Source organism: Ischnura elegans, chromosome 1 (genome assembly GCF_921293095.1).
Source record: "Ischnura elegans chromosome 1, ioIscEleg1.1, whole genome shotgun sequence".
Taxonomy (NCBI): Eukaryota; Metazoa; Arthropoda; class Insecta; order Odonata; family Coenagrionidae; genus Ischnura; species Ischnura elegans.
The window spans coordinates 4,731,998-4,749,385 of NC_060246.1; the positions used below are offsets into that span (position 1 = coordinate 4,731,998).

The 17,388-nt window shown below is 40.3% G+C and overlaps 1 protein-coding gene across 2 annotated transcripts in view; it reads left to right on the plus strand.

The window, feature by feature from the left end:
• LOC124154994 overlaps positions 1–17,388 on the plus strand; it is a 105,284-nt gene that overhangs the window by 34,987 nt on the left and 52,909 nt on the right. For both annotated transcript variants that reach the window (XM_046528753.1, XM_046528743.1), the window contains exons 10-14: positions 3,880–4,090; positions 5,027–5,404; positions 12,392–12,660; positions 15,672–15,869; positions 16,181–16,385. In XM_046528753.1, the coding sequence (XP_046384709.1) occupies positions 3,880–4,090; positions 5,027–5,404; positions 12,392–12,660; positions 15,672–15,869; positions 16,181–16,385 (1,261 nt within the window). The remainder of the gene's footprint in view (positions 1–3,879; positions 4,091–5,026; positions 5,405–12,391; positions 12,661–15,671; positions 15,870–16,180; positions 16,386–17,388) is intronic.

Genomic DNA, 17,388 nt, shown 5'->3' on the forward strand with positions numbered 1-17,388 from the left:
AAGAGAAGACACTTGCTCAATTGATTTGTGATTACTCTTAATAAGTAGGCTTGATGAGAGATTTTTTGCTGTGGAGAAATGAATCAATTTGCTTTTTTCAGCGTTTACAATTAAATGGTTTTCATTGGCCCACTTACCAAGTATTTTTGTAACTTGCCTAGCTTTATCAATTAGGTAGCTACGCGAAGAGGAGGAGATGATCTCATTTGTGTCATCCGCGTATAGGATTGGTGTAATATTATCTGTGTATGATAAAGTTGTAGGTAAATCGTTAATGTATATCAAGAATAGAAAAGTTCCAAGAATAGACCCTTGTGGGACACCCATTGAGGATGAACAAATACTAGAGGTATGTTTAGTGCCATCGATCAAAAGATTTACTGTCTGAAATCGATTGTGAAGGTACGATGCAATCCAGTTGAGAGGTGTGCCTCTGATGCCTATACTATCTAGTTTGCACAAGAGCAGCTTATGATTCACTAGGTCAAATGCCTTGGAGAAGTCAAAGAAAAGCCCCAAAGTTTCACGTTTGTTATCAATGGAGAGTAGTACATTGTCGATTGCTCGATAAATTGCAGAAGTGGTGGACTTCCCTTGAAGAAAACCATGTTGGTCTTTAGAAAAGAGGTTAAATTTGTCCATGTAGGATATTAGTTGAGTGTACATGACTCTCTCAAAAATTTTGGAAAATGCATTCTGTAGTGAAATCGGCCTGTAGTTATTGAGGTCATCAATGCTGCCCTTATTTTTGTAGAGAGGAATTATTCTTGACCTTTTTAGTGGTGTTGGGAAAATGCCCAGTTTCAGTGATTCATTCACCAAGTGTATTAGAGGTAACTTTATGATATCAAAACAGGATAATATCACTCTCCCAGTTATTTCATCTGGCCCAGTATCCAGCCCAGGCATCCGGCACAAAGGGCCAAAAACTGTATGCGATACGACAGAATAATAGTGGACTGTTTGTTTTTATGTGCTGGGAGTTCCACACCATCCAAATCACCACTCACCTGAATGTTGAGCTCCTGTCGATAGTTTCCTCGGGGCAGCATTGGCTCTAGACCATTCTAACACGATGACAGAATCACTACTCCCATTCACGGCCAACAGCAGTGAAAACAACAACTTCCAACAACCATACCCTCACCCACTTGGGTGCACTACAAACGACAAAGCAAGCGAGTGGTGATTATTGCATAGGACTCCCCATGTTGCGAACACCAGGCTTCCACCTTATCCATGCCCTCTTAGTTGGTCTTAGAAGCATCTTTCATTCGTACTGTTTCCTGCAAAAAGGAAGATGGGAGAGTAAATAACTCACATAGAAAATAATAGTTGAGTAACTGCAATTATTTAGAGAGGAGACAATTTTGGGTTGATTTATAATGCAACTGAAGAATATCATTTAAATGTGCAACTGTAGGATATTTATTGCTCCTGAACAGGTAAATTAGAATTCATAATTGGTAGACACACTCAAAATCTCTGGCATTTCCTTTTTCTGGTGATTCCCGAAGTTAATATCTTGTCCAACAATTATTGGAAATTATGAAAACACAGGGATACCTGTTTAAGATAAATTCTGATAGAAATAAAGCTTTGGTAAACACAGAGAGAGGATTGCAATCACGGACTGTAACGATCTGATACTTGCACAAATTTAACACAAGCAAGTATTCCCGCAAACAGCATGAAATTAAAGAAAACTCAAAGGCACTCGAAATATTAATGCTGACAGTGAAATAACCAAACTTGTTATCGTTGTCGAATGAACAAAAAATTGTTCATTCAACAAAAAAGAAAGACAAGGATACACTCCACTAGTTTCCCACTACCAATTTTGTGGCAACAATGTAATTAACAGCGTTGATCGAGAAGTAGGGTCAACGGGCCAAAATATTTCTTTCCTAACTTGCAGGCTACAAAATATTTGTAAACCTTTGTATATTGGTTATTGATTTGCCAAATACTAATTATTAATTTTTACTGAAAATTCCAGGATGGTTGGCATAAATAGCTTTGCAAATGAAATGCACCATTAGATAAGGATCAGCTTGAGAACATTCACCTTGAGTGAAAAAGTTAGAATTTCATAATAAAATTGTGATACGGCAGGTTGAAAAAAATTGTATTTGGAAAACCTTAAGTCTTTTTTGATCATCTGTGAAAGCACTGATGCTACATTACAGACAGAGGACCTCGTTCCAATGAGGAGACACCCTGGACAGATATCTATTGATGGAGTCGAACTACTTCGCTATGTAGTTCCAAAACAACTTTCAGAAGGACTATGAAATGCAATGGAGAACATGCACATTTTTTTTAAAAGTGCTAGTGTAAGAAAGTTTTCCACACATTCTAGTTTCATTGGTTATATTTCATGCTAAAAATTTAGGATGGAGACGTTTTGAGTTGGATGCAGAAAGAAATCTAACCTAGTGCAGGCACTGAGTCCTCCAAAGTTTGGATAACTGTCCACCTGCCTCTCCCAAAATGAAATCCGACACCGAAAGGTAATTGGAAACTATTTTCAGAGGAAAACATGAAGCTCCACTGTTCCCTGGGCCCTGGGGAATGTAACCCAATGCAGAAAGTAATCCGATAGGATTTTAAAGGGAAAATTTGGTTCCATTCAATCCATCAATGCCTCTGCGAAGGTAGACTAATACAGAAAGTAGTCTGAAATGCTTAAATAAGGGAAAATTGAGCTCCATCCTAACCACCTGCACCTCTGCAAATGTAGCCCAAAACAGAAAGGTAATCTGATAAGAGTATGATGTGAAAATGTTTGCAGCACGGGGCCAAGGAATAACCACCTCCATTCATTCAACTTGGAATGGCAAATAAACTTCTATACTGACATTTAATTTATATATTTATACACACAGTAGTGTAAGGACTCCAGAGAGGAAAGCTGGTTTTGCACAAGGAGTGCTCAATGGGAATCAAAATTTAGTTTTAAAATAGCGGCTCTGCAGATTTTCTGCCAAACCATTTCAACTTGTAAACAGCCTCGGCGGTTCTGAGAGGAGCAATAAGTTGTCTAGGGCTCCTGCTCAAAGCGGAGCAATAGACGGAGCCACGTGGAGCGATGCAATAGACGGAGCTGTGCAGAGCAAAGCAATGGACGGAGCTGGGCGAAGCGAAGTGTAGTGAAATCTTATGGTGGGAACCATAAGAGTTGATTGACTATGGCCTTCATCCATCACGCCAGAGCTTGAAGTTTCCTCCTCCATACTCTCTCTCCGCTCTGTAGGTCTTGCATGCAAACCCCTCGGAGCGGAACGGTTAAGATGCGGTACCCTCTGCTATGGTTTTACTTCCTGCTTATTATGGAAAGAATTTCCTTTAAATGCGGAACACTACATTTTTTCTCAATAATTCATCCTAGATGGGCACTTTTTATGTTTTGCGCCCAAGCACAGGCTTCATTGCAGGAAGTTTTCATTAGTAGAGAGGTTCGTTACGGGAGTGTGTTTGCCTTGCATTGTCCATTGGACAGGTCCTGGACCAGGCCAATGACTTCGTAAAAAGGAGGTTTCCTTAAAATTTTGCAATGCGGGGGTTCGTTGTATAGAGGTTTTACTGTATTTATTTACCTTTTCCTTCTTAATCCTCCTCTAAATGGAAGGTTTATTTCACCCTGATAATGATGCTCAGTTGGGAACTTGAAAATATTCATGAACCCTATTCATAATGGATGAAAAAATAAAAAAAAAATGAATGAATTGCAATGAAAATACCATAAGTTTAATTGACATTTCAAATTAAAAAATTAGGCTGCAGCGCTCTGTGAACATATTACCTAAAATACATATAAGGTAAAGGCACTGCCTTCTTTATTTATAAGCATCATAAGTGCTGGATGGATGTTTGCAGGGAAGAAATCATCAAACTGGTGGATGAGAATCGTGTGGTGGTGGTGACGGGTGAAGCGGGATGTGGCAAGAGTACGCAGGTGCCTCAGTTTATACTGGATGATTGGGCGACTCGTGGCAGGGGAGGTCATTGCAACATTGTGGTCACACAACCACGGCGAATATCTGCTACTTCCTTAGCAGAAAGAGTTGCTCATGAACGTTTGGAGAGGGTGAGTACTTGATTATTTTGATGAAAAATATTTAAAGTGCAGTTAATACTGTCTAAAGTAGTGACCACTACTGGGATGCTCATCAAGTAGTGACCTCTTGAGGTAGCTACTTGTGAGGGGGGACGCTCATCACCATATAAGGGGAGCATGGCAGTTTGGAATATGTGAGTTTATACTTTTCTGGTGGATGGAATTTATGAAGTTCTCTTGTGCTTCACTTTTAGTGAAAAGACGAAAGTTCAATTTTGGAAAAATGGCCTCTGCCAAGGTGGCAGAAGGAAGGCAGATTTTATTGAAGCCATTGAGTGCTTCAAAGCCGAGGTTGCTTTGAGTGGCTTAGAATTGAGCGCATCATAGATTGAGCAACAGGCATGGGTGGCATTTTGGGTGGCATCTTTCTCTTGGCCACCGCATAATGAGCGGATTTTTGTAGGAGGCATCACTTGGGATTTGAACCTTTGAGGTTTAAATATGCCGTCCTGAAAGGTGGACATGCCTGTGGCTCATGCTTCAATAATGGCTAGCCGAGGATATGTTTATTTTTTTGTGATGATTTTCGAGATTCTTTATAATTCCAGATTTTTAAACAAAAGACCCCTTAGATTTTACAATTTTGATTGGAATGTTTTGCACTCCTGGAATAAATTAACTTTAATTGTCAATGTACTTATTATGCTGCATTTTTCTACAAAGTCCCAATGTACAAGTGTTTTACCATCAATAAGAAGACAGGGAAATTAAAAAAAATAGACAAGAAATGAGGGAAAAATCAAGAAAATAGAAAATGGAAAGTTGATAATGGCCCTGTGTGCACTTTTTAATCTTCTTGTTCCCATTGCTTTTGTTATTCTGTTCTGTGTTGTTTACGATAGTATTTCTCATTTATTTTGAAATGTATTTAGTGGGGTAATGAGTCTATCTGTGTTCTCTCTCTAGGTTGGAGACACTGTTGGTTACCAAGTACGGTTAGAATCCAGGCTCCCTTCATCTGCCACTACGTGTGGTGGAGGAGGGGGAGCTATTCTGTTCTGTTCAGTGGGGATTCTCCTCCGAAGACTACAGACTAACCCTCGATTGATTGGTGCATCGCATATTATTCTGGATGAGGCCCATCAGCGTGACGTTGGCACTGATGTGCTTGCCACATTACTCAGGAGAGCCGTGGCAACTAATCCATCGTTGCGTCTTATAGTCATGAGTGCAACTTTGGATGCTCCTCTCTTCTCTGCATTTTTTGGCAATGCACCCACTGTTCATGTTCCAGGCTTCACATATCCTGTGAAAGATTATTATCTGGAAGAGCTGGAGAAAGAGGTGAGATTATCTTATCAGGTTAGAGTGATAACTTTTCACTTTTACTTCTTAATTTCAAAAATGGTCAAGTCTCAATTGTGAGCAACGCCTTGTAAGCAGAATGGAAAATTGGATTCTACATGCAATTTCTATTTCTAAATATGAGGAGTATGCAATTGAATGCCAAGCTTTGCCTAATGTTGACATTTAGTCATTTCATTTCGAAATATCACTAAGGTTGGACGCTAGAGACGGTGAGAGGGACTGGTAGGTTTTGTGATACACTACACTACACTTATCCCAATTATCCTAATGGGCTAATGATGGGGAGAGACGGCATGAATAATAGGAAAACATAGATAATCCAAATGTAACTTTATTTTCTTGTAATTTTCATTATTTACATAAATTAAACAATCTATGATTGCTTATGCACATTACATCTATTATTTTAAATTGCTTTCCGGAATCGTCTAGAGCTTTCTCATCCCAACCACGATCTTGTTCATGGTGATAACGTAATTGTACTTGTATTCCTACTGCTACAAGTAATACATAGCTGTGTTGGTGGTGGTTCTCGGGCATAGCTGTGTAGAAAACATTTTCACTCAACGTTTCACTCCTCCTACTGGGAGCCTTATCAAGAGAATGGAAGGAATTTATTCTCGTCCCGAGCTTATACAGTGGAACCTGTTTAGTACGTTTCTGAAGGGACCACAAAAAATGAACGTACTAACCAGGAAAACGTGCTAACGAGGAAAGTAATAAATAGCAGCCGGGGTAATTGCAATCTGTGGAAAAGTCGTCATAATTACAATTACTATCGGTAGTTCTCGTAGGATCGCCTTCCTGAACTCTTTTCACCTTTAAAATTAAGAAAATGGGCGCTACAATGAAAAACAATACCATGTGAGTAAAAATCACAATGTTTCATAGATTTCCCAAAGACAGTTACATGAAAACGGCGTCTTTCTCCCGTGATTTATCCTATATGTATTTATAGAAAGAGGACAAGTATAGCTAAGTCACTTCTTTTTTGTCACAGCATACTCGGAGAATATAAAAACAACCCTGAGTATGTCAACGGGTTGTTTTTAAACATAAAAATTGGTCAAAATTATATTAACCTTAAATTACGGCAACAGCCGTACACATTCGCGCTTCTGGAATAAAGCCATATCGATTGTTGAGGCGATCGATATATCGAATAATAACACGCAAGATTATTAGATTACGACGTAATTACAAGAAGATTTTATATTATACAGTTGAAATTTACTTTTAAAATTTGTTTAATGTCGTCTGCTTTCGTGCCGAGATCGAGTATTTTTAAGCTAAGCTTCGCGTGGAGATCCAGAGCATCGTCTGCTCCCGCAGCAGTAGTCAAATACGCACGTACTACGTAGCATTGACGTCGTGCAGTACTGCTTTAGATATAGTGGGAATTGGATAAGACTCATTTCTTCATCATGATAACTCGTGTAATAGCAATAATTGCCCACTCGTGAAATTTGTGCGCAGTGGGCACTCCAGAGGCAACAGAAGGTGAGGAGCTCGGGGTGGGGAAAATTGGGGCTTCTCATTGGCTGCAGTTTTGCATAGTCAGACATTCCTGATAAATGGCCATATTTTATAATTCATCGCGTCATAACAATTGAGAAATGCATTTGGATAAATCACGGTCGAAGAAAGATATGTGGAATGAATGCAAGAATTTTAATAGCTAGTTATAGTAAATTAAATCATGAATTCGGAGCTTTACGACCCTTAAGAAAATACTGGGGAACGAATTGCGGGTTGCGTCACAGCTAGCAATTGAGCGTACTAACCAGGAAAGCGCAATTTTTTCAAACGTACTAACCAAATACTTTTACCTGTATTTTGTTCCGTTGGTACCGGGACCGAGAGAAATCGTCGTACTAAGGAGGAAAACGTACTAAGGAGGAACGTACTAACCAAGTTCCACTGTATATGTTTTTCGTTACCCATTGTTGACCCGGATTTGAATTTTAGGCGATGGCCGTTGGTCATTATATTGTTGGTCAATATCTCCCAATATAATGACCAACGGCCATCGCCTAAAATTCAAATCCGGGTCAACAATGGGTAACGAAAAACATATATAAGCTTGGGACGAGAATGAATTCCTTCCATTCTCTTGATAACGCTCCCAGTAGGAGGAGTGAAAATGTTTTCTACTCAGCTATACCCGAGAACCACCATCAACATAGATAAAAGAAGCTGTGAAAATCTTCAGACAAAAATTAATACATAGCTGGTTTCCGGAAAACCACGCACCTGTGGCTGTGAGTTCAGGGATTCACAAAAGTGGTTTGCACAAATGCTTCGAAACCACTGCGTGTCATTGGAAACTACACTGACAGGCACCATCCTGAGTAGTTGCGTCTCGTACAAGTTGCTTGGGATGTACCTGCTGTGGGACGTGGATCCATAACCACTGAGCCTGATCTAGCACCGCGATGTTTGGAAAAGAGGAGTATGGAACTCCCGTGAAGGCAACGGGTGAGCAATAATAATGCCATCACACAGTAGCGGTTGTGGGAGACCAGGACTTGAGGCAAATTGTCTACACGGGTAAAAGTGCCTGGCTATGACTCATGCCGTCTCCACTTCACCCGCTGCTTTCGCTTCCACTATTCCCATCCTCTCCAGTTTGACCTTGACTCGTGACGACGTAAAAATGTCCGAGTGTGATGAAATATCCGGTTACCTTGGGCCGTATTCAACCGCATACGAGACCACGGCAATAATTGCACATTTGCTATATAAAATGTACATTATGGATATATGTTAACATTTCTCTGAATTTACGAATGATTAACCATTGAAGAATCTTCTAACATTAATCAAGAGTTTTTTTCCCCAGCCACTGATCGTCGTATGAAATGCTAGAGCAGACATCCAAGTAAACTTGAAACATTCCTTATCACCAAGTAGGTAAAATAATTCCACTTTAAGAAGGGGATTATAATGGAAATGATTAGCTCGATGTAGCATTGTATTAAAAAAAAAATGCAAGTATCTTGTTGCTTTTGCGTCCGATTTTATTTTTTAATCAAGATTGCAGGAAAATTGCAAGGACTGTGAACTCGTGAACGGATAATCCGCAATCCGGATAATGGAGAGTCTGCTGTAACTAACTTCTGAATTTGTTTTGTATGAAATTTGATGGTCTAAAGGCCTGGTTACACGGTACATGAGAATGTACAAGAAAATGTGAGAATGTCTGAATCTCAGTATGAACGCGAAAATGCACCGTGTAACCACGCAAAATGTAAGAATGTATGAATTTCTGAACGCCTGCTCTAATTTCATTCAGATAATCATACAATTTGAACTCAGAGTCACCTGGTGGCAGACTACGAAAACGACACATTCATTTCATATGGCTTGTATAGGCGATTCTTTGTTTACGTACGGCCCCGATAGTTATTTCGATTTGATATGATCTTGCTTGACTTGGATATCTCACTGATTGGATATGGGTAGCGAAAGAATGGAACACAAGAAAAGGGGATGGGTAAAAGGAAGGATCAGATGGAAAGGCGCTGAATGTATGAACCGTGGGAATTGTCCAAGATTGAGATCCAAATGATCGTTAAAAGGTCATAAAAAAAGCATGTGATAGGCAAAGAAATAAGATTCAAGTACTATTTACGCTATATTTACTCAAGTTCCTGTTTTTGAATCGAGGCCGACTGCAATACGAGTCGAAATTTTAGGTGTTGCGTTGACATGCAGCGAACGTTATGGGCTTCGCAGTAATAAATATTGAATTTACCTTGCCATAAGCCTCATATGTCTCGTATATTCCTATAGCGTGCGCTGATTCACAGGAGAAGGATGGAGAGAAATCACGACACACTCGCTTTCAAGTCTCAAATTCAACTGCCTTTATTATGTCCTGTTTATTATATCACACGGCTTAAGGGCACCAGAAATTTTGAAAATGTGCTTTTATTATGGAACACTACTATCCACCAAAATTTAACGGTATCGGCGAAAGACACTTCGTGAATATTCCTTGTTAGGGGCTCCTTTCGACGAGAGGCCGGCCGCCGCTTACATTCCTTATTTTTACCGTGGTTTAATCGTAATCAGTATTTATTCTCGTAAACAGCCACTTTCCTTATAATTTGATCCTACAATGGGTAGAGTGATGGGTACATTTATAGAGTTTTTTACAAAGTGAAATAAGTAACTTGATAATATCCTGCGATAACCCTGATTTAAGAGTGTACTTACGTTGAGGATATCCCGTTGACAATATAGATACAGTAGACTCTCGTTATTACGAAGTTCACGGGGCCGAAAAATTGGAGGTTCGTAATAACGAAGTTCGTAAGAACGTTTCTTTTAAGAATCGTCGAAAGAAATAGTGTATTATAAACGCTATTAAATTACGCGGTAATATATATAAACAAGAAAATTCGTTTCAGTTTTTCAACAGAAGACTGCGCCATGACGCAATCGATGGTTGATATCTTCCCGAACACATGAACTCCGATGTTCAAACTAGATGCGTCCCAAGACCTTGTTCCAAGGTTGATAAAATTACAGTCCGGCCACCGAGAGTTGTCCAGTAACAGACAATGGGCTGGGTAGGGGGTATGGGAGCCAGGTAAGAAAGGGAAACGCTCGCAAATTGTTCCATGAAGAAAATAACTTTGTTGGTCAGGCTTATTTCGGTGCTCGAATGTGCATTTGACAACGTTGTATGACTAGACGAGGGTGTGAGGTGCGTTTGGGGGACAGCGATTGGCTTTAAACCGTGCTGACGCAGGATTATCCACCCCTCCGTATTATATTGTGCCGTAATCGGACACCCCTCGCCAACCGGACTGCATGTAAGTTATCGAGGAGTACGGTTATCCTGCGGGATGCAACACTGCATTACACGTATGCGCTAACTCACGATTGTGGCGACCTGATCCATCGGGGCCTGCGATGCATCCGGAGCCGAAAAAATGTCTCCCCGCGGTAACGAAGAACGGGCGAAACGCTGAACAGTTCCTAAATTCACACCAGATTCAATGATACCTTATTCAGATGGTGATTACAGTGAGAGTTTCACAGCGCCAAACCGCGTAGTATCGGCCAAATCCAAAGGCGCCAAATTTGAAATTTGAAAGTTTTGAATGCTCGTATCTCTGAAAATTCGTACATCGAATGTGCATAGGAAGAGGATTGACTGTACATCCAATTTACTAATGGTTATGAGTGGGTCACCACGACTTCACAGTAATGAAGGCTGTTATATGATGTAACGCGTAAACTGAATAAAGAACCATAATTGACGCTCTTAGGCACAGTGCACGAGAATAACTTTAACGTGGCGCGATTATTAAAACTTAAGTGCATTGAATATCCACCTAAATGCCGTGATTTGTGCGTCTAACTTCGTAATAAAGTTCATATTGTAACCGCCGGGACCGGGACTTAGATTCGTAATTTCGTAAAAACGAAAAATACGTAATAACGTTTCTTTTACTATAGCTTGGATAGGCCTTTTCGACGGGACCAACGATTTGCTTCGTAATAACGAGAACTTCGTAACAACGTTGTTCGTATTAACGAGAGTCTACTGTAATGTATTTGATTCCATTCTGTGGATCATCAGCCACTTATTCCTCTTATTTTTGTCCCTTCGAACACAAGCAAAAAACTTCTCCGGCGAGTAAATAGAAGTACTAGACGTCAGGGCACTTTATATGGTTTTATGGGATACACGATTTATATGGTTTTCACACGTTTTTCTATTGAAGGTCCATGCTGCAATATACTTACTGCATTAAGCAAATGATATAGGTGTGTAACGTAGATCACAATCTGCAATCAACTTATTTAAATTTAATCTTTCCAAAGCCCCCCAAACAATCGCCTTTATTTATTTCAACAACGCCTTGGCAACCCATTATATTCACAATTCGAAGTTTGACATTAAAGCAGCAATTATATTCGCCAAATTTGCGTTTGAGTCCCTACATAGACAGTTTTTCTATCCACTTCCTCATTCTGCCATCAGTGGATTCCAGGCCGTGATGTAACGCGCGCACGCTCCGTCACGTGTTTTCAAACAGTCGATGAAGATTATTTTTAAAGACTCATATCTCAGCTATAAAACATTATTCATCCGCGAAATTTTCGGCAAGTACATTTGAGGTAAGGATCTTATTATTCTAGTACTTTTAAAAAAGTTTGCATGTTCCCCATCGGTTTATATTTGAAGTTGAAATAATTTGTTGCGCATTTAAAAATGTACGAAAAAATGTCCGAAAAAATGTACCATGTAACCACCTACTCGTGGATCTTGTCCATGAGAATGTACAAGAATCTGTTCAGAAAACCATTCAGAAAAATGTACAGATTCTTGTACATTCTAATGTACCGTGTAACCAGGCCTTAATATATACCGAGCAATACTGGCTGTCAAATCAAATATCCTTCGGAGTATTGCTTCCCATTGCTGTGACCGTTTGTGGGAAATCCGTTTTAGGTTACTCTCTGCTACTGAATTCCATCTCACCCTGAATTTTATCTACCTACCTACCTTAAAACGTACGATCAATATTTGTAACTTAATTTCTTTAGTTATTCATATTTTTCATGAAAATCTGTGTGTTGAAGTAAATCAAATACCAATATGTTTCAAATCTCAGTTGCAGAATAAAATAAAATCATTTCAGTCGTGCATCACAAATAAATGGTATACAATGCTCGGCAAGGCTGATGCCAATCGTGAAATTGTTTTAGCGAAAAAGTAATGAAGTAGATTATTAAAGCAGTATTGAGCTTTCTTAAATTAAAATTCTCCAAGAGGCTTTGCGTACTCTCTGACGAGTTGTTTTCTTCTTATAGTTGATGGTCATTCTCTTGTGTCATAACTGGTAGTTCATGGCACAATTGGTTTTGTGTTAAGCATGAACAAATTCACCCTTTTGTATCTTTAAAAGTTCCCTCTTCCATTAAAACATTGAATCATCATAGGTGGTTTCCATGCGACGCCGAACAGGAGGAATTTCGTTAAGTGCACTTCATACAGCTTGTGAGGAGGAATCAGGAGGAGCGATAGACTTTGATCGTCTTCGTCAAGCGTCCGAGAGACCAAATCCAATGGTGGACTGTGAGCAGGTGGCCAGAGTTGTAAGATGGGTGGACTCATCTAGGCCATCTGGAGGTGCAATATTGGTTTTCTTACCTGGATGGGCTGAGATTAAGGCAGTGGCCACTGCATTGGAGAAACCATCTACTTCTAGGTAAATATCTTTTACAGTGGTGGCTTAGTATTCAAACTTACTGAGTTAAATGTTTATTCAATTTCTGTTTTTCCAGTCTTAGATTTCCCTCAGAAACCAGTTCCTAATCTGCTGTAAATAAATTGGCCTGAATGGCTGTTTCTGCTGTGCAAAAGTGAAAAGGAGACTTCGTTGACTACCACTGATTTATTTTGTCCATACGACATCTTTTGAAACCTGTGGTACGGACGAAATAAATCAGTGGAAGTCAACGAAGTCTCCTTTTCATATTCGAATATCAACTTCCACTTAGTTGAGCCCAATACCATTGAGCGAGTTTCTGCTGTATTACTACATAATGGCTGCTCAGGTTGCTCTCTGACAAGTGCACACAATAAATTCTTGACTATGCTGAAGTAAAGATCTCTTAAAAGGATGAATACCCATGAAACTGCTAATTTTTCAAAAGAAATTATGGGAACATTCATATAATGAGTATAAAAGATGGCATTAATGACTGAGTTGTTATTTTAGTGTTAAAGCAGTCATCTGTGGTATGCTGAAGTTGAGGTTGAGGTTAGGAATTGAAAATTTTGAAAACAGCAATGGCGACCTTAGCTCTGAGATGGACACTAGGGCGGATCACAAAAATCGATTTTTTAAAAAATCCATCTGGCCCAATGAAAAAAAGTTGTGGGACCAATCAAAAATAAGGCCTGAAAATTTTGAGACCACTACGTGAACCCCTGATCCTCACTCAAATGCAATTTAGGGGGGGAGGGTCAAAATTCGAAAAATATAATATTTTATGGTCATTCCCTATAGATTTTGCCGAGTTACTGCCCGTCCAGAGCAAAATTTTCGTGCATTTTGACGCATCTGCCAATGTTTAGGCACAAAATGCCTAATTTGAGCCCGCGAATAAAATATTCCAATGCCCACGCAGCGTCGCGGAAACAAGAGCAGCAAGCCGATCCCATCCCCTCCCCGCTCGCTTCTCCCCCTCCCACGCCTCAAATGCAGTAAAATTCATCCCGCGTGTGTTGCTAGGAGGGCGTTCATCTTTGATGATATAAATCGGAAGATGGTAGAAGGTAAAAAAGGATGCGTCGTGAGACGACTTGTCCCTTATTTGGCGCCTCTTCGGCGTTAAACCAATTGATGTTACCAACTTTTAGAGAAGTGATGAAATATTTTTAGACCTGCGAACGCAGGAAAGGAGCCTACGGTCTATGAAGACGCCTCTTGAGTGGCTTTAAAGGTGTGCGAACTATGGTGACGCGCTTCTCTTCCATTATGAATGTGACTAAATGGATTTAGCAGTACCACAGGAAGTACTAAAACTTACGGAAAATCAGACTAGGCCAAAAGTAGGGTTTTATTGAAGTATAAAACTCAAACAATTTATAGGAACATTTTAAATTATGCGATATTTTTGCGAGTAAGTGCAAGGAGGAGCGTAAGGTTCCCCCTAATAAAGAAGTATTTTGAGAGACAAGCTGACGAAAAGAAAGATGATGGCTGCTGGATTGGATCCTAAAGAAACTCGACAACTGAGGAAAAAAAAGGGAATCATCGGAGAGCATTGACTCAATATCGTCAATTCTTGTATGGGAAAAGTAGTATCAAAAATTTTCATCATCAATTCATCCAAAGAAAATTCACTCAAGAGGCGTCTTCATAGACCGTAGGCTCCTTTCCTGAGTTCGCAGGTCTAAAAATATTTCATCACTTCTCTAAAAGTTGGTGACATCAATTGGTTTAACGCCGAAGAGGCGCCAAATAAGGGACAAGTCGTCTCACGACGCATCCTTTTTTACCTTCTACCATCTTCCGATTTATATCATCAAAGATGAACGCCCTCCTAGCAACACACGCGGGATGAATTTTACTGCATTTGAGGCGTGGGAGGGGGAGAAGCGAGCGGGGAGGGGATGGGATCGGCTTGCTGCTCTTGTTTCCGCGACGCTGCGTGGGCATTGGAATATTTTATTCGCGGGCTCAAATTAGGCATTTTGTGCCTAAACATTGGCAGATGCGTCAAAATGCACGAAAATTTTGCTCTGGACGGGCAGTAACTCGGCAAAATCTATAGGGAATGACCATAAAATATTATATTTTTCGAATTTTGACCCTCCCCCCCTAAATTGCATTTGAGTGAGGATCAGGGGTTCACGTAGTGGTCTCAAAATTTTCAGGCCTTATTTTTGATCGGTCCCACAACTTTTTTTCATTGGGCCAGATGTATTTTTAAAAAAATCGATTTTTGCTATCCGCCCTAATGGACACTGCTCAGAAGGAATATCTTCGGAAAATTGGAGGATTTCTGATAGGGAGGAGATCTTTCCTTTCTGTATAAACATTAAGTTATGGTTTCGCTAGTGGTGGGGGCGGCATTGGGATTTCCCCATGCTTTCCCTTCCATCCCTAACCTCTCCCTCTGGAGGCGTCGTCAGGCTCTCATCACTGCAGTGCCTCCCATCCTTTTTCCTTCCTCTGTCCTTCCCCTCCCGATATGTGCGCGTGAAAAGTCTCCGACTTAAAGACCCGGCACTCGCGATAGTTACCCCGTGCCTAGTTGCCTTGGGTCCCTGTTTCACTTCTCACAAAGGATACGTCCTCCCATTTCCTAGTTGTAATCTGTGGAATATTTTAATTTATAGAACAATCTTCCATTGCTGTAAGAGAATCAAATGCTAATGGTGGCCCACGTCTCCCCTATTCGGTCACGCCTTGGATTTCCTCATCCCATTCCTTCCATATCCCTATCCTTCCTTACCTGGGAGGTGTCGGTGGGCTCCTCATCACGGCAGCGCTTCCCTCCTTTTCTCTCCACACCCCTTCCAAGGATGACGGGGTGCATAAGTTTTGGTACTTGCCTCCCAGCCCATGTCTGTTCCCAATCCTTCCAAGGACCGACCCTGGGTCCTCATCTGCTGCTCAGAAGGAATATGTCCTCCCATTTCCACGTTGTGTCCTCTCCTTGTTAATGCATGCTTGGTGATCCACTCCAGTGTTTGTTATTGTTTCAGGTCATCTCGGTTTGTAAGCAGTCGTCTGCTCATATTACCTGTCCATTCGAGGCTGTCACATGCAGAGCAAAGACGTATTTTCGATCGTGCTCCTTCTGGTACTCGTAAAGTTATAGTAGCAACAGATGTGGCTGAAACTGGAATTACAGTTGATGATGTGGAATATGTTGTGGATACAGGGGCTCATAGAGAAGAAAGGTAAATGAAGTGTATTTGATAAATTATTTTATTCATCTGATGTATTTGATAAAATATATTGAAGTTTGAATGTTAATCTTTGTCATAGTTGATATCTTATTACCTAAAATTTTGGTGTCTCAACAAATTTTCTGATACTGTACTGCCAAGTAATGAAATGTACACACAATATCAGTTTGACATCAATAATGTGTTAGCATAATTATGTTGTTGTAAAGTGAAAAAGACAATGGATTCATCTGGTATTCTAAGTGAAATATAATCAAAGCTGTCATGTTAATGATGCAACTTCAATGGAATGAATATTTTAGGTTTGATGCAGAGAAAGGCGTCTCATGCGTTGATGTGCACTGGGCCTCCGCTGCTAGTGTTCGTCAGAGAAGGGGCAGGGCGGGTCGAGTCCATCCCGGTGAATCATTCCACTTATACACTCGCAGTCGCCAGGAGGCCCTCCTGCCTTACCCTTTGCCGGAAGTGCACAGAGTTCCTTTGGAGAAGACTGTGCTGGATTGCAAGGTTTCTTCCTTTTGCTTTCCTCTCTCGAATGCAGATCTTTTGTTCATATTTATTTTAAATGCCTCGCTGATTTTAGTGGTTATTGCCCGTGTTGCTTTCTCAGTTATTACCTCATGTTTTTACCTAACTCCGAGGAAGGTGGTAATGCCTCCGAAAATTCAGTTATTAATGTGAGTTTATTATCTTAATCCTGTGTGTTCTGTGATACTGCCCATCCTAGGGTTTTTTACGTTATATATACAGTAGAACCTCGGTTATACGACCCTCAGTTATGCGATGACCTCACTTATACGCCGATTTTTTTTGGTCCGGTGAATAACCCCATGTATTTCCAACCTCAGTTATGAAATTTTCACTTATACGACGAACTCGGTTACGAAAGGAATTTTCCAGTCCAATGAGATAAAATACCTCACTTATACGAATTTTCAGATAACTGCTCTACGAGAAGATTGCAGTTCGCGCGCCGATTTTAGTCACAGGAGAGGGGGTAGTATGTGCTCATTACATAGATATGTCAGTGAAGAATAATAAGTTTTAATAATGAGCGATGCTGTTTATCAGATATTAATTTTAACTGCAGTAGATGATCGTTAATCTGGAATATCTATCTCTAACTAAAGATTGTCTAGAACTTTCCAAGGTTATGTTATTCGTCGCCCCAGCAAAATAACACCTAAATGAGCCGTTAAAAATCCTCCCGTACCAAAATTTTGGCTTCCAAGGTCATCCAAAAAAGATTATCGTATTTGCAGTACGAACGTAAGTCGATGGTGATTCAACACGATGGTAAAAACAGCATGCGTGGTCACATTCCACGGGCTAATCCCACATCCGCGGGACGAATTGAGCTGGGGAAAAGTTGCCTGCGCGGCGCGCAGATCAAAACTGACCCAACTTGTATCTCAGTGGGTTTAAATGAAATAAAGTTGGATCTTGAGTAGCTATTAGCTTGAGTCTGCCGTATTAGCTGAGAGTGCCGTCTCTCCCCGTCATTAATTAG